Here is a 21,237-nt window from a genome sequence, read left to right as displayed (position 1 = left end):
TTGACGATCCTTTGTGTTGCAACCTGGCCCGTAATCTGTTTTGCAACTGAAAAAAACATCCGAAATAAAACTCTGGCGCAGCGTTCAGGACCCCCACCTTGGCTTTCTAGGGGCCCCCCACCTCTTCCTAACTCCGCGAGATAATAAAGGCGAGCCGGGTAGCTCTTCATGGCGCATAATGTGTCCTGCTGTCGAGGGTGAGCGGAGTAAACAAACGGGGATCTGACACTGTGAAACAGATTAGAGAAGTGAAAGACCGATTACCTGCACGGATTTCTTAGAGGCATGAGGATTCAATTGAAAACACAAATCCCCCACAAAGAGAGGCCCAGATTATAATTATACAATGATTGTAGGTGTTGACTACACTATCAAAGCATATAGATTAGTTTAAAAAGCCTATACTAAATGATTGCGTATATTCCTTAAAGTACTAGACTCATAAAATGTAACTCATAAAATAGTCTAGCATCTATTATATCTTTATATATAATACACCAATGTAGTAAATCAATAAAAATACAACTTCATATCATAATTAAATGGCCTCTCCGTACAACGGTTAAAACTCCAACCACCTCAAACATGTTAGTTTTACAACACTGCATGAGTTCAGGGTCACATTTGAACTAAAAACCTTTTTCCCCAAATTATCGGCTCATGGTGGAAAAACAAAACTCTCCCCTCTTGGTTCCTTTGCCCATCATGGCTGCTGGGGGTTTGTCTCTTAATGGATTCTGGAAGAGAAAGCATCCTGAAGGTTGGGAGGGAGCGGAGGGCCGAAGAAAGACAAGGACAGAAGGGTCATCACGGCTCTTTGTGGAGGGATGGATAGAGGAGAGGGAGGAGAAAAGGAGGGAGGCGAGGAGGTGGATGAGGAGGGGGGCAATAAACTTTGCTACAGGCGAGGGTCATGGAGGTGCAGAGGTGCTTTAGAGGTCCTGGGAGCGGTTAAAAAAAAAGTTATGGTCATATGCTGCAACACAATTTATCAGTTCTTCATGTTAAGTGTTTTTCATTACATATTTAAATTGAGTTCTATCAAACTGTACATTTATGACTAAGACCTGATTTATTTTAATGTTTAGTAATTGCAACTTGTTACATGCAACATGTAACTTCAAGCCATAGGTTTTGGTTTTTATTCCACCTAAAAGTTGCAATACTGTATTGTAATGATGGGTGTAACCAATCAAAGATAACATATGTTCATGTATCGACTACTCACCTGTACTCAAATACACTTCTTTCCGATGCAATTAATTGTGCACCATTTGAAGTGTCAACTCATTTGATTACTGATGGCCTAAAGTGAATGTGTGTGCACATTCTTATTTTGGTATAATGGTTGTGCAGTGTAAAATAAGTATGCAGCGGTGGTAGCTTTAGCTTTCTACCGTCTTGTTAAAACAACTACTTCTTCTATACATACACACACACGCACACTAGGAGGAGCAAGGAGGAAGCAGTCCCACTGGGGTTTTGTCCCTGACTGTGGTCTATGGGTTCAAAGCTTCTTGCATGGGGAGGAGAGCCCTTAAACAGCATATTAAGCAGGAGTTAATTATATGCCAACCTAAGTGACAAAGGAAAAGAAAAGCCTCCCTCTGAATGGCAAGACAAGAAAAGAGAAAAGTCATTATGCTGCCCACTTCTTTGCATTTGAAAAAAACTCTTATTTTGGCATTTCCATTTGTAACTCCACAGAAAAGAGGAGATCGCATTGTCGAGTCAAAAACACTGTTATTGCATCAATGGCGTTTAACTTTTTACATTAGAGACTCACTCAAACCTGTTCAAGACTATGGTTTGAAAATATACAGTACATGCGCACGCGCACACACACACACACACACACACACACACACACACACACACACACACACACACACACACACATACACACACACACACACACACACACACTATCCCTAAAAAAAGAAGCTACGCGTAACAATTACTTTGGCCTGAGGCAAGAGACAAGACAATGCTTCAAGGAAAATAATTAGTTATGGTCAGTGTGCTTTTGATCTGAAATGTATGTAATTATGTCAAATAAGGAGCTACGTTAAACATTAAACAAACACAGCAACACTGTTCAACATTTACATCAATCATTTCTTCTATAAAAACACGGCCCACTCTGATTTATTTAAGTTTGACCTCATTGCTACGGGGAATGTAGCTTCAAATGAGTGAACATCTGTGTGATGTAGCCTAACTTTATATATTAATCTGGTAAATCTAAAGGGTACTTCTTCATACCAAGATGTAGGCCTATAGATATTATCTCTAACTTGGTTTCTTGCACTAATAGGTTCACAAATGTGTGTATTCAACATGCAACCATAAAAGTGTAAATTATTCAATTGTGTTATTTTCCCTCTAATCTCCTCTCAGCTTATAGAGACACTCTATTTGACCCTTTTGTGGAGATCTAGCTATTGTTTTAAATAACAAATCTGGACATGCCAGACTGCAGATCAGTAGTCTGTTAGGAGAACTTCCCCTTCCCTCGGAGCGAATGAGTCAACTTCAGCATCCCTGCCAGGCTGTAGTGGCTGCCGTGAGTCTACTGTGCCATGCCACAACACCACAATGCCAATATAGTCCAAGCACACTGAGGCCCCTGAACCAAATATGAGCCAGCGCTGTAAAAAGTAATGGTGGTGATACTGTTTTAAAAATATCACATTAAGAAGTTACTATAAAAGTTCACTAAACACAGCAGTTTAAACTTCAACGTCAGCACACAACGAGGTGTCGTACAAAGTGCCGAAAGGACGCACAAGGTGGAAACGTCTCTCAGTTTCTATATCAGGATATTGTTATTCAGGGGATTTCATATTTGAGTGTCTTGTGACTCACCATAGGTGTGTTCAAATCATTAGGATGTATTTTTCTTACGTTTGCTTGCGGTTAAGTTAAGTTGCTATGGTTACAGACAATTAATACAACTTGATGATTGACCATGACTATGTTTGCCATCCAAAGTGCTCCACAAGACCTGGGACATTTTCAGTAGACATGGTGTAATCACTCAATTTTAATTAGGTTGTAAATATTTATAATTAGAACATTAGTTTTACTTTGTCGTGATGGTCCTAGTTTAAATAAGTGTACATACATGTTTCTGCCTTAAAGACAGAGAGAAGAAATACACAACAGTAAGTTTAGTCTTTTTCTGAAAAAAATCTCTTTGGTTGCACTGCGCATAACTTACTTCCACACCACATATCCTGTGATGTGAAGTCACAAATAAACATGACTTAATTTTAGGTACAAGCCAAAAATATTGGGAAACCCCTGCTGTATAGTATCATATAAAACTACGCTCCCACCACTCTCTTATTTCATGTCTTTTAGATGTCATGCTGATAATATTTTATGAGCCCTATGTTGTTGCTCTTTCTTACAGCACCCAGCGGCCCACAGTGCCAGTCCCCACCGACCACAGAGAGCCCGTCCAGAACTGATGTCACCAGGAGCCGCCATTTTTAATGCTCATCCACTTACGTACTGTAGCGGCCTAGCAGATCACTGTGGCTCATAATATACTGCAGTAACATGCAGATCTAAATCATAGTCATAACAAGAGGTTTTTCCAATTAGGACAAGGACAAAATGAAGGATGATTTCGGATAAATGTCATCTGCTTGGTCGGTTGGTTAGACTTTCAATCATTTTGGGGGATAATGTTGGATCACAATTATGCAGAATAGAGTTTAACTGCTTACATGGATTATTTGTGGCGTACTGATAATCTGGTTCATCGAAAGCACAACTTTAAACTTCAAAGTTTCATGTGTCTATAGCAGCTGGAACATTAGTTGTTTCTTTAACTAACATATTCACAGAAAATAGTTTATAGTTTATTTTACAGGGGTGATAGATGACAGTGTGTGCAGCATTCATGTTTAGCTGCGGGGCTTCATTTGTTGTGAATGAAAGAGAAATGCTGTTGGCTGCTTGTTCTCAGGCTGTACTGCACTCTATTGGAGGAACGACGTCACTGCATTAATCCACCGGGCACAGAAACAAATGTCATCCAGGCGTTATACCAAAGTCTCTCCTTTAAACCTCCTAAATGTGAACCATGTGCAGATTTGGCACATCACAGCGATTGATTGCATGTTGGATCAAAACATCACTTTACAAAAAGAAAAGTTTGACAAACCTTCTGCATCCATCCCGCTGAACATCTTTATTCATAAACTGGTAAAATATAGCACATTTGTATAAAAATGTAGAAAATTGTACACAAAATATAACACTTGGCTTTTTGTCTATTGTAGTTAATGCTACTATTATAGCTTTTAGTTGCTAAAGGTATTATTCTTTTGCCAGCAAAAAAGTCAGAATGAAGGATGACAGTTATAAAAAAAAAACACACACACATAGATAGAAACATCCATAAAGTTCATTAATATAAAAAGATAATTTTATACAAAACATCTCATACATTCTAAGGAACAGCACTACCAGTCAATGTTCATGCCCTTATTGCTAGTGTTAGTGTTGTGTTAAAATAGACTATTTGTGCATCTTTTTCTCAGTCATTTTAAGGTGTCTTTGGTAGGTTGTACACTTTTTCCAAAATGAAGAAATGTTCATTCCCGCTAATGCTTAGTAAACTTTGAAGTGACGCGACTATTTTATTCTGAAAAGTCTTGTGAAATGCTTCCGCAATACGTTAATGTGGCTTTAATACGTCTAGCTGTGCTCGGATGTGTTCTTGAATGACTACTAAAAAATACTGTGATAATTCTTTATCGCTATCAAAATGAGGTTCCTGTGAATAGTCATAAGAGACAGAGACGTTTCCACACAGTGCTGTAGTCAGTGCAAAGCCACAGTGTAAAATGAGTTCTCCTACCAAGAGCTGCAGCTTTCCGCTGTGTAAAACAGCTCAATAGTCGCAAAAAAGTACCTCATTGTACCCATGACAATATGTATTTTACTACAGTGGCAGCGATTGAAAAAACTTCTGCTTCGTGATCCCCTTATGCAACATTTTCCTTATAACTCTTCTTTGGGATTAGAGCCGAAGTGCAGCAGCACTGTACTATGAATGCACCTCAGTTTCTCAAACATGGGCAACTATTACAGATCTGTTAATAGATACAAACCAGCTGACTCGGGTTTCATTCAAAATAGCCACCATCCTCAGCATGAGTCATGTACGAGTTGTGGGTCAGGTTAATGGTTGAATACATCAGACCAACTGTAATGTAGACGGGAATGCTGCACACCTATTATAATTGAGCCTCACTCTTTATCCCCTGTGAGTGTACCTTTTGCAAGAGCAAGGAACTTTCTGTTTTGCAGTTATAACCACCACTAAAAAAAAAACAAGTACACAGCTGCTTCAGGAACACCTACAGTAAACATATGGAGTGCAAACTCTCTGTCTGGAAAGGCAATTACAACATATATGCAATCTGAACACCAAAGATTCAAACACCAACAAGTCCTGAGTGTCTGTGTGTGGACTACGTGTGTGTCTGTGACTGCATTTCTGCAGGTATGGGAATACTGATATGCCACTATAAAGAGTGTGTTGCTCATGACAAGGAAGAAATCCCTTGCAATACAGATTCATATTTAGTAGCACCCAGAAATGATTTCTCAATCACTAAAAGCACAACTTAAATTCTTCACTCAGCTTTTCAAACAACCATCTTACAAACTCCCGCCTGAACATTGGGCCTTCAGAATCCAAGCAGTCTCTCACAAGACGGGTGATGATGTATCCACTGTCTCATTGTCATATACACAACATATATAAATGTATATAAAACGTATTTACAAGCATCCTTCTCTGCTCCACTGTTGCCACAGCACCATGTGACTGGAATGCCTGTTTGGAAAAAGTTCAGTGTCTTACAGAAAGGCACAGAATAATACCAAGTACCAAGGCACCGAAGGAACAAAATAGCGAGGGAGGTTGATCAGGCACCTTTGGTTTCAAGGTTTCGGGTGGGGATTCTTACAATTTTTAAACCTGTGATGGGATCACTTCAATAGCTTTGTCTCAACTTGCAACCAAAATGCATGACAACATATCATTATTCCTGGTATCCAGTTGCAACAGACCCCTTTCCCCTTAGTTCAGGAGCCTGGCTCAAATAAGGCCTAATGTGATGGACTTACGTATGAAGGCTTATGAGGGATGTATAAAACAGCCCAGAATAATTATCCACTATATGAAATGATCCTTTCAAAAGTTTATCTGTCTTACCCAAAATTAACATTCTTGCAATATCCCGTAAGCAACAGCATTTGAGTGTTTCAAACCCCTTGCCGGTTACCCCTGAATACTGGGTTTCATACATTTCCACGTGGGATCTCAATTAAAACATTAAGAACTGGCCAAGGCCTCGACTTGATTGCTAGTCTGGGAAACAATGCCCCAAGGTCTTCTTCTAAGACAGTGTGTTCAGATATTTATTCTCCCCAGCCAGCGAGGTAAGCATGGACGTCATGTCGCCGACAGCCATGTTGGACAGCCCCGAGCCTGCAGCTAGGCTGATAGAAGTTTGGGGGGTGGTGAGGCGGGATGAGGCCTGGGAGGCAGACCCCTGAAGGGGATTGTTGATTGGGCTGAATGAGGAAGATTCAGCATCATCAATGATAGAGGTGAAGTCTATGCGAGCATTGTCCAGGTCCAGGTTTTCTAAGGCATTGGAGATGGGGCCAGATTCAGGATAGGGGGTCATGGGGGCAGGCTTTGTGCCCCCTGTTGGGTCCAGGTTGGACCCCATACTGTGCTGCTGGTTGAGACAAGGTCCATTCTGAGGGTCCATGTGTTTGTCCATATCCATGCTTATCTGACCTGAATAGTACATGTTGTTATTGGAAGGAGAGAATATTTCATTTTGCTGGTGCTGTGGATGCTGAACGGGAGGAAGTCGGACCGCTCGCCTGGGGCTGGAAGTGGAGTGGACAGGGCTGAGCTGGGGTGGGCTACCGAGGTAGCTTCCTCCTACTTGTGACAGGCTGTTCTGACGGCTGAGAGGTTTACGCCCCTGAGGTGGCCTGGGGACCACCATCTCCTGGCCATAACATGAGGCTTGGAGAGCTGTCAGCTGCTGGTCTTTAGGTGTCACAGAGCTGGGCCCTCTGCTGTGGGCTGGAGGGCTCATGACCAGGTTCTGGTTGGGGTAGGATGGGTAGGGCTGGCTTGAGTAAAGATTCTGATTTTGGTGCTGTGGACTGTGCTGCAACATTGCTGTCTGGGCACTCATATCCATATTATCAGATAGAGGAGGAGGTTTTATTCCAGTCTGCTGCTGCTGTTCTTGTTGATGCTCCCACATGATTGCTTGCTGTGACTGTACATAGTTCCTCACCATCATCTCCTTCACCTGCATCATTGGGGTTTCTGACCTCTGCCCATCGGAGAGTGCAGTGCCAGCACAGCCCAAGCTCAAGCCCCCTCCACTGGGGAAGGAGTTCTGGTTCGGCGTTTGAAACTCACAGCTGGGATTGTTAGAGTTCCTCATCAGGACCTGGCCTGTTTGTTGTGGGTAACCCTGAGGTTGCTGGAGGAGCATCCGCTGCTGTTGGAGCTTTGCACTTTGACAGGCATTTCCGCCTCCCATCCCAGGGTGGAACTGCTGCTCCGGCTTGATGATGAGTTTGTGGGTTCCATCAGGACTGTTGTAGAGGCCTGTCTGATTGTTGAAGTGCGCCTGTGTCTGTTGAGGTTGCAGGCTAGGATCTGAATACTGCATTCCTCGCTGGTTTTGGAGAGCATGATTGGGAGTTTGGATTTGGCTGTGGGAATCAGTCCAAGGGCCACCAGCATCACCACCCTGGCCTATGCTAGGGTAGTGGGGTCCTGAGGGACTGAGCTGGCAGGTGCTCATACTGTACTCGGCCTGCTGGAGAAGTGTATTAGACATGCCCTCTGAGGGAATAGGCCGTGCTTGGCCCATTGGATTCCCACCAGCCCTGGGAGTGTTTTCCCCTCCCTGGTTCTGGTAGTGCCCCTGCATGTAACCCTGGTCTGGGCAGCTCAGAGAGTCATGGCTTGGGGACAGTTGGTTTCCAAGAGAACCTCCAACTCCTCCAATAGTTTGCTGCTGTTGCTGGTATGCCATGAAGTTCCTCTCTCCAGGGGGCAGCATCATAGCACGATCCCTGCCATCAACAGGGGAAAGGTGAGGCTCCATACCCATGGCCTCCATCATCACATTTTCTGTAATGCTAGGTGGCCGAGGGGAGTACAGGTGGCGGGCAAGGCTGCTGTCAGAGCCACGGTGTTGCAGCGCATTCCTTCTGCCCATCATGGCTACATTATTAAGGCTATTGAAGCGCTTGGAGAGAGCTTGTGGATCTGCTACTGATCGAACCGGGTCACTGGCTCGCCTGCTGTTGTTACCTGGAGCCTGGTGAGGGTAGATAACACCAGTGCCATATTCTGTGTTGGAACTGTGCCGACGTGGACCACCTTGCTGAAGGAAGGGAGGCAGAGGCTGTCCCTGGTACTCACTCAAAACACCTCTTCTAGCAGGTGTGCCCGGATGCTCCATGTTGGGTAAAGGAGTAGGTGGTGGTCCACCAGTTGCTGCAGCATATTTGGCCTTTAGGCTGTATTGCTGGGCAGGTGTTAAGTTAGGAAGCCCTGGCAATCCTCCTCCTACGGGACATGGAGCACCTCTGCGATTGGTCTCAGGAGAGAGGGGGTCTCCCCCACTATGCTCTGGGCTGAGGAGGTGACATCCTCCCCCTCCTGTTCCTCCCATTTGTGAGACCTCACTGGAGCGACGGCTGGACAAGTACGGAGACACCATGGAGGACCGACGACTGACGGTATATGCAGAGCTTAGGCTGCTGGTGCCGCTACCTCTCCTGTCATTAGAAGAGCAGCCAATCGATGTGCCACTTCCTAACTCGTGATTGGACAGCTCCATAACTCTGCGATTTGAGAGCAGTGGAGAAGGCGCACACATTCCCATATTCTCTCCCGGACCTAGAACATCCAGAGGGAAGAAACGGCAGAAGAGGCAGTTTGTCAATACAAACGAAGAATGTGAATTTAGATTCTTTAGCCAAGTTGAAATATTCTATTTTGTGCAACAATTCAGACTTCACCAATATAAACTAAGATGCCCACAACAGAGTTCTGAATATCAATATGCTATTTAATCACAGACATACCAGGAAGTGCAGGTAGCTTGTTATTTGCACAGCGGCTGGGAGGGGTTGGCCTGCGGATTTGCTTCAGTTTGTCAATCTTCAGGTTCTCCAGCCTCTTCAAAGCCTGAGCAGACAATCCCATTGTTCCTACACCTACTGGCTCCCCTCCTCCACCTGCAACTCCATCCTCTAGTGCTGTGAGATCCTCCAGACTGCCAGCTGCGTTTAGGTTCATCTCAACCCCGCTGTCATTGTTGTTGGCGCTCCCCAGTGGAGAACGCTCGCTACTGCAGGATGATTGACCACCAGGGCTTGGCTGCGATTTCTGAAAGAAGTGATCGACAGTAATATTATGACAGCCCTTTTCTAACCAAACCATGAATGTGATCATTTAACATTGGAGCGTTGGTTATTCTCTTATATTTAAAGAATCTTAGAGGAGGTCATAGATCAAATGTATCACTCACCAGAGCAGTCTCAGGAGCCAACAGCTTGCAGTCCTCCCTGCGTGTCTCCTCTTTCTCCAGTAGTAGTTCAGAGCTCTGGCCCCCAGGGGTCATAGCTGAACCAAGGGGTCGAGGTCCTGTGTCTCCACGATGCTTCTTGGTGATGTGGGCTTCAGGGCCGTGTACCGTCTTCACATGTTTACGCAAAGAGCTTGGATCTGTGTACCGCTTAGTGCAGCCGGGGATCTTACATACATAAGGTTTCTGTAAAAGAGAAAAGCATCTGTCAATACACAAATTATTGATTGTGTGCAGTCTTGCATTCCAAAACAGACTTTACTGCAACTTATGAAAGTGTCTCTCATAAATAGAAGTTTACCATTATTTGCGCAATACAAACTAATCCTGGTATATTTTCCTAATTTGCAGTAACTGACACATTATGGACATCCAAAATATTGTAGCGTGAATATCTACAAGACTTGTATATTAACTTATTTAATTATTTTTATATTAACTAACCAAATACAAAAACATAAAGCACTCATCTGTTTTCCTTGAAAAGATAAAGTATGGTTTACTACAGGTAATGTACCCTAAAAAGCCTCAAGTCAAGTTAATGTTCAAACTAGTGTATTGTACTTTATTACTTTTCCACGGTGCACATTACAATACCTCATTGGAGTGAGTTCGGTTCTGGTGCTTGGCCCGGTCTGAAGCATTAGAGAAGGCCTTGTTACAGCCTTCATGTTCACACACGTATGGTTTCTCTCCAGTGTGAGAGCGCAGGTGGGTCTTCAAATTCTCCAGGCGAGAGTAGGCTTTATTACAGCCCTCGAACTAAAACAGAAAGACACAACAGTTTTACAACAACAGCCAAGTTCCAATAAAGAGCACAACTTCTTAAAGCCAAATGAAAACAGATATAGAAACAGAAAGAAAAAAAGTACATAGACTGAGACTAAAGATACACTCACAGTGCACTTATGTGGCTTCTCTCCTGTGTGTCTGCGCATATGAACCACCAGCATGTACTGGGCTTTGAAAGGCCTCTGTTCTCGAGAGCATTCCTGCCAGTGACACACAAACTCCTTCTTTTCTCCATGGATGTGCTCATTGTTGATGTGCTGTTAAATAAAATAGGTAAATCAAAGTGTTAAAAATATAATATATTTTTTCTGCATTTTTGGCTCTCAATCAGTAAATCTATGTCTTACATGAACTAGCTGGTCTTGTGTGTCAAATTCCTTGATGCAGCTCTCCCAGTGACAGTTGGTTTCATAGATGGCCTCTGGTTCAGGCTTCCCGTCATCCTTGTCCAAGTCATCCCTGCCATCCAGTAGACCCATGAGAGGGTCCTGAAGAAATACAGAGGTTCAAACCAGAAGTTTATGTCTCAAGATGAAGGAAATAGTGTACAAATAAAGTAAATCCCACCTTCTGGTAACCGAAAAGTCTGTTTGTTAGGTAGGCTGGAAATTAATATAATTAAATAAGTCTTACATTTCCTGTTTTTATTCATCATTATCCTACCACATTATACAAGTGGCTGGATATAATAGTTTTATAATGGTGTAATTAAGTTTGGGTCGGGAGGCACTCGAGGGTGTGGGAAAACCACAATGCCCAAGCTCTTTGGCAATGAAAGCAATATCACAAATTGTCACAAGTAAAGCTGATTACCAGTTGCCCCGCTGCAATTTACTTGGCTGTTTGCCAAGTCGTCATTCACTTACAGTTGTGCGAAGTAAAATATATTTTTGGTTTGCCGTGTGTTATTTGGAGGAGATGATACGATGATCTAAAACACATTTTTAAAGAAAATTACCAAACATGAAAGCAGCAGGACAACATGGTAATACAAACGGGGAATTAGGCCGCAGTATAATAGCGAGTTGAGGAAAACAGGTATACGCTCAGTCGGATTGATTATCACTTGTGTTAAACTGTGTGGAACATGTGAAATAGCGGAAAAGTGTGTAACTGGTTTTGCATCTGTGCAAACTCATATATAACGGATGAATCTACATATTTGCCAGTTGTGTTCTTTCTTGATGAACTATTGCTAGATGAAATCAGATCATGAAAGCTGCAAACAAAGTACTTTTTTTGCATGCTGACTGTAATACCTAGAAAATGGTCAGCAAGACAACACCTGCAATATGGCCCCATATCAGACAAATATGAGTAATTGACATGTAGCATGTGTATGTCACAAATATAATGCCAAAAATGTAAAGCGTGTGAAGGTGTGAGAATAAGACTGTTTCTGCACCTGAGTGCCAGTGGAAGAAGGACTGGCCACATCTCCCTCTGACCTCTCCTCCAGGCTCTTTAAATGCATGCCATCCATCACGCCTCCCAGCCCTGGCTCTGTCTTCAGCTACAAAAACAAAAACACACATCATATTACCTTTTTGATTCTGTCTCTCAAAGACATTAACATTCATAAAATGAACACACATTTTTAATCCTCCCTGTCATAGATCTGTTTTAGCTTCCTATTCCCTCTTCCCATCCATCCTCTCCGGGGAAATATCAAGTGTTGTTTACACTGATGCATTGCTTTGAGTGCTTTGTAAAGTGAGTGGGAGGGCCGTCTTACGTGTCCATGCTTGGGTGGAGCGTGGAGCCGAGGATTGTGGGCCGGTAAGCGGGAGGCTTGGCAGGGACCTGGTGTGTGTCCACCATGAGGGGTCCCCCCGCCTCCTCCATACATGGTCACATGTTGCCTGGATTGGCAGTTTATATTGCTGGAATAGCCAAGGGACGGGCTGCAGAGTAACAGAGAAAACAATATTAGGACAACTTTAGGAGCATAAAAGATGATGGAACTGGTGAGATATTCAAAATTAATCACAATTAATGAAACCATTGAAATATGAAAATATGTATGTGAACTTGGACATTCATCATGGACGGATAAACACCGGTAATCTTGTTTTCTCTTAATACTGAAATATGTTAGCTCAGGCTAGATGGTGTTTAAATGTAGAAGATGATGTTAGGTGATACATATTGGTGTGCTAATGTGGCCAAATGAGGGGAGAGGATAGCATCAAACTTCATGCCTCAAAGTAAAACATTGTATATCATGATGCTATTTTAAAATCATGGAATGTGCAGCAGATATGGATATTGCTTTTGGTGGAATAAATCAAATATCTGACCTCATGGCGCTCACAGAGAGATGGCCGTAGGAACTGGCCCCATTCGGGTTGCAGCGAGAGTTGACAAAGGCCACCAGGGAGTTGGGTGATGTTCGGATCACTGTCTGCAGGTCGACACTGGCATCAGACAGAGGAGAGATGGACAGCGCTCTCTTTTTACTCAGCTTCAGTATGGAACGAGGTGTGGAGAACCTCGAGCCTGAAGGGAAACAGAGGACAGCAGGAGGGTTAGCGTTGATGGTACAACACATTTTAGAGACCTGCTTTGTATTTGGAGAAAAAGGTCCGGAGTGTTAACTCACCATCACCTGAGCCAATCTGATCAGAGCCAGGCTGAAACTGGCAAAAGTTGTGATGAGAGGACATCATGTTGTTCTGGTTACAGTAGGGGGTGCTATTTCCACCTGTTGGACATAAAGGACAAAAATATTGAAACACACCATTGCAAGTATTCACATGAACATCTCTGAGTGTGTCAGCCTCTGGGCTTCTGTGACTCACAGTGTAGCCCTGCGTGTGGCCATGTTTAAAGCACCGTGTTTCCCTGCAGCCTTGTGCACCGGACAAGAGCTGAATGGTCGAGCAAGAATAGATAGACACTTGCATTGAGGTTGGCTGCACGTGAATCAGTCATTTGAAGGTTTACTCTAGGTACAGCAGCAAAAAGCACTTGTGAAATCTAGCTTTCATGTAATGGCAAGTGAGGAATAGTAACGAGTAACTGCCCTGCAATTTATTAGGGTCTAGACTCATTTCTCTGAGTTTTTTTCTCTTTTTTTGAGGAAAAAAATAAGGATAAACTGGTAAAGTAAGTAAAGTAGAATTGACACAAAGACACTGCAACATAAATCGAATGGCATCTCTTCAATATTCATACTTTGATTCACTATTTACATATTATGTTTTTAAAGGGTATATTTTCTATAAAAAGCTGAAGATACCCTGTGCACAGCGGTGCTTGTCTTCTCTCGAGTAATGCTTCTCTCCCGGCGGCAGCTGGTGCAGGGTAAACCAAATTATATAAAATAAAAATGCCAGCGCACACCAGGGTTCTGGTATAGACACTATTTTATTGACAAATTACATTTAAAAAATAAGAAAGGGTGAAATTCGCGTTTCGCATGCTGCTTCATCAGGTTCGCTTCAAGTGAATTAACTGAGTGATTAAGACTAGCACAAGCTGCTGTTTCTCTGAGTAACACATTATATCTCAGCAGTACAACCAGCCTTCTGTTGACTGGATCTTTCCTTTTGTAGAAATCTGGGTAGTCTCTGTTTCTTCCTCAGTCTCTCAGGTATCTTTAAATCCAAATCAGTAGCAGCTGTGAGATTAAGCAGATGTAAAAGATACTCTGACTCACCCTCTGTGGGCGGCATGCCCCTGTGGCCCATCATACTGAGTGGCGGCGGGGCCTGCGGGGGCCTCATATATTGATCCATGCAGTGGCCAATCCCCTGTCCTAGTCCTGGTCCATGAGCCATACTGGGAGTCATGGGATTATACATAGCGCGGCAGTCCTGGGGAGGGCCGTTGTGGAGCGGGCCACGCAGCGAGGACACATCAGTGTAGGGAGACTGGTCTGATGGGACCAGGCTGCAGACATCATAGAAATGCATCATTAATATACAATTATTGTCAAAAATGGCAACTGCAAAAAGACATGATAGGAGCAGTAGAAATAACAGAATGTTAAAACACTACTGTTTCTCCTTTCCTACTCTTGAACATGATGAAGAGACAATTTAGGTGTGAAACATTTTTTACTTAAATCTTTTTTACAAAATAGAAGTAGAGCGTTAAGAGTCTATCTGACAGGCAGGAAGCATCATAGAGGAACATATTCAATAGTGGTAGGTGTGCAGATTTTTTTAAAATAAAATAAAATACAGAAAATAAATAAATAATCAAATGGAACTTTTGGGCCTTGATAAATGCGGAAAAAAATTGTGCCAATTGAAAAGCTTCTATAAATACCACCTTATCTATTTGCTAAAACATTTATAGTAACTTTAGAGGTGTTGCACAGAGGGCTGCCTTGTGATGTCTGGTTATCGCCACTAGATGGCGTCTAGTCCTCATACTGGTATTCACTGTGGAAATTTACTCATCTGGGTTTTCCCCTTCCAAACTAAAGAAGGGAAGCTTTAATGGAACTTTCCAGCCCTCACATGAATTTCAATGTTTTCTCTGACCTACCCTCAGTCTCACTGGTCAGTTCAAAATCTGTCTCTCCTCTTCTTTTTCTCCTTCCCTCTGTCCCTTTCGCTCCTCTCCTAAGAGGGGCAGACTTCATCTATCCACCTCCTCCTAAGTCGTCCTTTCAGGTCTTTAATTCTTTCACCACAACGTGTATTCCACACAGGAGCTTAATCTGTCCCCTCTAATCCACTGTGCTGGTTCCCCCCGACTCTACCTCTCCCTCCCATTCTCACTCCTTTCTCCCTTTCTCTTCTCCCATTCACCCCTTCTGTTCCACTTCTCTGTTTCTCCCCCTCCCTCTCTCTCTCTCTCTCTCTCTGCTACTTTCTATCTCCTCTTCCTCCCTTCTTCTCCCTCCTGCTCCTCTGTCTTTTTCTGTACTGACCAGCCACCTTTCTCTCCATCTCTCTCTGTTTCTCCCTCACTCTGGGTAACCTGAGCGGGGCGCGAGGCAGTCATGCAGAGCGCAGCGGGGCCTGGTCAGCCTGTAATTAGCAGCTGTCAGAGAGAGGCCGAGTCCACCCGCAACCTGGGTGGCATGTGGAAGGGAGGGAGGAGAGGGGGAGGAGGGAGGGCCTGAGCTAGCGCTGCGTCCACAACAATTGCAGCGAGACCTGCACCCTCAGAATATCTGTGTGATTAAAATAGGTACAGCTTCTGAACAGCTAGCCTGGCTCTGTCCACAGTTAGAAAGTATATTGTCACGATGTCGACCACGTTGCAGAAACAACAATTTGTGATTTTAGGGGGGAGTGCTATTAGTTCACTGTGCACAACTTGTTGAAGTCTTGTTATCGCAGTGAGTTTGCCAGGTTTTATACCATTGTGTGGACCATATCTGTCAACACACGCAATAGAAGTGCTGCATGGCTGGATGAACTGTCAGCCTGTATTAATCTGCTGGGCCCCTATGTTGACTGATATTAACTCTCACATATATATATTGTTAGTGTTGTATTTGTTGGCATATTTATGAGGTTACTCCAACATTGTCACCATTACACGTGTGTCCTCTATATGGCACTGAAAGTTTGTTTAGCTTTAACACTTAGTACATTTGTATCTTGGTTTTGAAAATCAACCCTTTGTCAGAAACTGCTGTGTATGTTTATGTCTGTCACAATATTACTACAGATTTTGTTGGACGAAATATCATCCACGAAATAATTGCGATAAATTAATTTGTCATGTCAATATAATGATCATGTAAAAAGATAACATTTTCATTCTTCATAATATTAATACAAATATAAAAAAATAATAAAACTGCACAACCAAAACAATAATAACAAAAACATATTTTTCTTTAGGCTGACAGTACCAAGCTTGCTTTCCCCCCTACCTCCCCTCTATATGCTGAGATAGACTAAGATAACCTCACACTAGCTGTGTACTTCTCATTGAGAGGGGTATCAATCGTATCATTGATACTCTTGGAAAGAAAGGAAATAAGCGAATTTCTTAAAATGTTGCACTATTCCTTATATTTCTGAAACTGTTTTCACATAAGTCGCCACGACAAATGGAGGTTAAAATGCAGCCACAGAGCAATGAGTGAGCAATGCGCTGACTACTGTCTTACCCTCTGGAGGGCTGGCTGGGTGAGGTCTCGTAGTGGTACAGCCCCTGGTGTGGCTGCATGTCCACTGGCATTGGAGCTCCGAGACCTACTGCTCCCCGTACAGCCTGGACCTGACACACAAAGACAAGGACACGCTTAGGGTGAAATGAGGAAACCCAAACAAACCCCACCAAACTAAACTAAACTACTCTGCAGAGAAAAGGCAAATGGACAAAAACAATTGTGGTTGGGTGGAGGAGAAAAAGATGATGTAGGTTGTTAATAACAGACCGAACCAAACCGAACCGTTTCAGGGTAAAACAATCTCCCTGTGAAAAGCTTGAGTCATACCTATTCTAAACAAAGCCAGTACAAAGAACTAAATGCATCACTCGAGTAAAAGTAAAAATGTAGAAACCACAGTAGAAATAAAGTTTAACATCATAAAAATGCATTCTGTAGTCTTGCATTCAAATATAACTTGCATAAAGTAAATTACAGGTAATTTATTACAAGTAGTTTATTTAGGTAAGAATAAAAACCAACAGCACTCATAGTGAGCAATGATAATGGTGGTTCTATACCTGCTTCAATCCATCATATTTCATTGGATTAGTTCATGTTTGGAATATTAAATATGAATTGCAAAATGTTTCATAACTGTACTCCGTCATATATAAATAAAAGCTACAACACTTCTCAAAGACATACGGTCTCATACAATGTGTAACGTTATGAGATACTGTTTGCAGGTGTACTAGAGGAAAACCCCATTACAGCTGTGTTGACAGTTAACGTGATTTAAAGCTCACTTACGAGGTAGTTTACGTATACATTTATGTCAGAGAATTGAGAAACCAATGCTAGAGTTGCCCTTCTGCAGTCGTACATGATTAGAAATATAAGCATCTAAAGCGCCATTTGGATAAATGAAATATTCTTAAGTACATATGATCTCATAAAATTGACATTAATGTTCCCTAAATAGCAACATAAAATGGCGTACGTGCTACAAATTGAAAGCAGGTCATGTGGTGGTACTGATGTGCCCTGACACACTCCCACAGAGAAGACAAAACCCTGTGACACAAACAGTGGGCTTGGCTGTAATCTCTCTTCTCCAAACAAAGTCGTGCACTTCAAACACTGCTGGATGACACTAAAAACCCATCCTGGAAAGTAGCAATCGCCGTGGTAAAGACTAGCAGAAGAAGAAATTCTGGGGTTTGCCTCAAAGCGTAAAAAAAAAGAAATTGCAGGATGGTAGCAAAAGAAATGGAGAAAGATGATAGTAGAACAAAGCGATCTTTTGTATGAAACTCATATTGAGATGGTATCTCTCAGCAGGAGCGCATGTGTAAGGTAATTCTAGCTGAGAGGTCTTTGGAACAAGCACCTGCTTATTACATCCAACCACATCAGTGGAGGTACTAATAGACTGTGGGCTCTTACATGCTTACACAGGTAATTAGGACAAAAAATAATACTACATGTTGATTTCAACTACATGTTGACCACAAATGGTAATCATAAACATGGGTGTACATTTTTTTCTTTTGAATGATCTGTCGCAAAATAATTAAAGAAAATGCAACAGTAAATGTTTAGGAATGTTTTGGAAAAAAGAGGAAACAAATCTGACTATCTTGCACTATTCTTTTACTCTTGCTTGATCAAAATGTCCTATTGCTGCTTTTCATGTAACAAGTGCTTCAACCCAAACTGGGCCGCTCCTGTCCACTGCAGATGAAAGCTCTGTTGCCGGGCCAGTTATGTAGTAGCACAAGTGTTAAAAGGGCAGTAGGGACCTATTTAAGCCCACAAGCCACCAGGGGGATTTGATACGCAGAGTTAGCGAGTGGCTAAATGATGTGGGCGGTCCGGGGCTAATTGCATATATTCAGCGCCTGCCTAGGATGTGTGTATGATAATTAGCCGGAAGTGCTAAATAGAGATCTCACCGAGCACCTCAGCTGTCCAGAACCCATAAATACCGAGAAGGGGTCGCCAGACAGCCTGTCATGCACGCACGCACACACACGCACACACACGCACACACACACACACACACACACACACACACACACACACACACACACACACACACACACACACACACACACACACACACACACACCTGTCAGTCTTGCCAGGGGGTAGCATAATAATCTAGTGGCCACCAAGTCTGTAGAGAATGTGTGTGTGTGTGTGTGTGTGTGTGGTGTGTGTGCGTGTGTGTGTGTGTGTGTGTGCGTGTGTGTGTGCATGTGTGTGTGAAAGAGTGAGTGTGACTGAATATACCGAAGCAGTTTGTACTGTGCACAGTAGCAGGTGTGTATGAGAAGAGAATTTTGGAGACAAGTGTATTTGGAGCGCAGCGTGTGTGTGTGTGTGTGTGTGTGAGAGAGAGAGTGCGTGCGTGCGTGCGTGCGCGCCTGCGTGTGTGTGTGTTCGAGATGTGTGTGTTTGACATGATAAATGGTAGAAGATCTCGGAGTAAGAGTGAATAATGTATGAGACCACCTGTGCATGAGTGAGTGAGCTGGAATTCCTATGAAAAATATGTTTGCGAGTGCTTCTCCAGGGAGCGAGTGAGTGTGTGAGTGTGACTGTTGTATAGCTCTGTGTACACACACTTATTTGTGTGTTGAGTAATTCATCTGCATGGAACATAGAGTGTGCTCTCAGTCAATTACTGTAAAGCAAGCGCACACATAGAATAAGTCAACATAATTAATGTTTGCCAAGTCTGAGCATCCCTGTCATCTAAAAATGATGTTTATTCACTAAATATGTGCAGTTAATGCATCAAGATGACATCTTTTATCAGTATAGTTCAGAAATGTTTCACATTGACATATCTGTCAAGTTGCAAAATGTTGATACTGAACATGTTTGCAAAACATCAAAGAACAAACTCCATGTATAAATGTGTAAACACTTGCATAAATTCAAAGATTAATTTGTTGTCATTATGTAACACAGGCATGTACAACAAAATGTAGTTGCAGACCATTTTCAACACAAGAACAACATAGCAAACAAAACAAAAACAGTATGTGCATTCCTGTAGTGCACTTTTTAAATTTGCATCATAAGGAATGTACCTAGGGCTATGTGCTGGATGTGGACATATATGCATTTATACATCTATTTGTATACAGTGTGTCAGCACATATAGATGGATGAATACATTATGCACGCTGCTGATACAGGTGTCGTAGCATTATGCTATTTTAGGTCGATATCTTGTGAGAAACTCTCAGGGAGTTTGGTCCCCGGTGTAATTTTGTGGTGCTGGGTTTTAGACGGATGGGGCAGAAACATATTAAAAACCCCAAGGCCATAAATCAAACGGCTAACCAAACAAGTCTGCTCCGCTGCGGCACAGTGAGCCGGGCAGGAACCAAGGAGGATGAGGACAGGATGTTCAGCCACTTTCTACACCCAAAACCTCTCCATTCAAACACTCCAAGTTCACACGCCTGCTACATCTCCACCCCACACAAGTTAGCCACACCTAAAACAAGACGTCTCTAACCTCACACAACCACTTTGGCCTTGGCATCGTCAACTGTCAAAAATCGTATGGAACCAGTGCGAAAAAAACATGAATATATAATTAGTATGTGGCAAACAGTAGGCCTTAATAAGAAGAGTTGCATGCTTTGTAGAAATGAAGCTAATACATGTTTTTAATCATTTATTCTAAACAATGAATGTTGACAAAAAGCCATCAAGATCACAGACGCCAGTGATGTCTCATCGACTAATTGAATTAACTGAGCTATCACTTTATTAAAGTATTCTAGTGTTTGAGGTTTGTTGTATTGCGTGAGCAGAATATAGAAAATCATCCTGTTTTGACAAAAAATAAATAAAAAAATGCCTGGAAGATCACATATTTTGGTGTATGAAGACCCCAAAGTGACCTCCACAATATCACCAATTAAGAAATTTGTTCGAGGTTGTGACGCCCCTGAGGGTCGCGATAACATCAGATTGGGGACCGGAGACAGTTGCAGGTCAATGTACAGCCCCACAACATAAACAAGGTGTATATGTGTCCGCTTATGTCTCCTCCTTTTGTACAAGATGAAATCAAGCGGCAGAAGAGAGTGGAGAAGCACTATTTACATCGTGTGGCATAACATACAATGTTCATGGATGTTGTCATTTTGTGTTTGGGTATCACAGCTCTGAATGATTAGACATGAGCCAAACATCTTTGTGCTTAAACCACCTCTGAGGGAAGTGGAGGTTGCCAGTCTCTGGCAACAATATGTTGGGTGTTACAGGTGAAAACTTTAAGAACCTCAAAAGAACATGTAAAGCATGACTCTGAGGCATTTTAAAAAAAAATCAGAGAGACCAACTAATGGGTATCTTTTTTTTGTTAAGTTAGTGCTAGAAGATAGTATCCTGGATGGAAAGGAGTTTACCTCAGTTACTGGATATTTTTTAAACAAGCCCAAGAAGTCCTGGCTGTGGTCTGGCCTCATAAATCTCCATTCCAGTTAACCTACTTACTCGCCAACCAACAGCTTACCAGCAATAAATAAAATATGGCTTTGTATCCCAAGTGATCTATTACTCATTCACTGTCAGAAACCCAACACTGTAAAGCTGATACTAAGCACAACTGCATATCTAATATATTCTTTGTCGTTAAAAATCAAAAGTTGGGTTCAAGAAATAAACCCTTATTCAGTTCAA

At 42.5% G+C, this 21,237-nt stretch overlaps 1 protein-coding gene across 1 annotated transcript; it reads right to left on the bottom strand.

Moving 5' to 3' along the window:
- Positions 1 to 6,425: 6,425 nt before the first annotated feature.
- On the bottom strand, positions 6,426 to 16,613 carry gli1 (GLI family zinc finger 1; the record flags this gene model as incomplete). The annotated part of the gene is made up of 12 exons (XM_079218582.1): positions 6,426 to 8,977; positions 9,166 to 9,469; positions 9,612 to 9,854; positions 10,266 to 10,430; positions 10,568 to 10,717; positions 10,808 to 10,948; positions 11,866 to 11,973; positions 12,196 to 12,364; positions 12,761 to 12,959; positions 13,063 to 13,164; positions 14,122 to 14,354; positions 16,543 to 16,613. 12 exons carry the CDS (start codon positions 16,611 to 16,613, stop codon positions 6,426 to 6,428), a joined length of 4,437 nt encoding a protein of 1,478 aa, XP_079074708.1.
- Positions 16,614 to 21,237: the final 4,624 nt, after the last annotated feature.

This window comes from Taurulus bubalis (genome assembly GCF_910589615.1).
Source record: "Taurulus bubalis genome assembly, chromosome: 5".
NCBI lineage: Eukaryota > Metazoa > Chordata > Actinopteri > Perciformes > Cottidae > Taurulus > Taurulus bubalis.
Note: the sequence above shows the minus strand (reverse complement) of the source record. Positions and strands in the feature narration are given on the sequence as shown.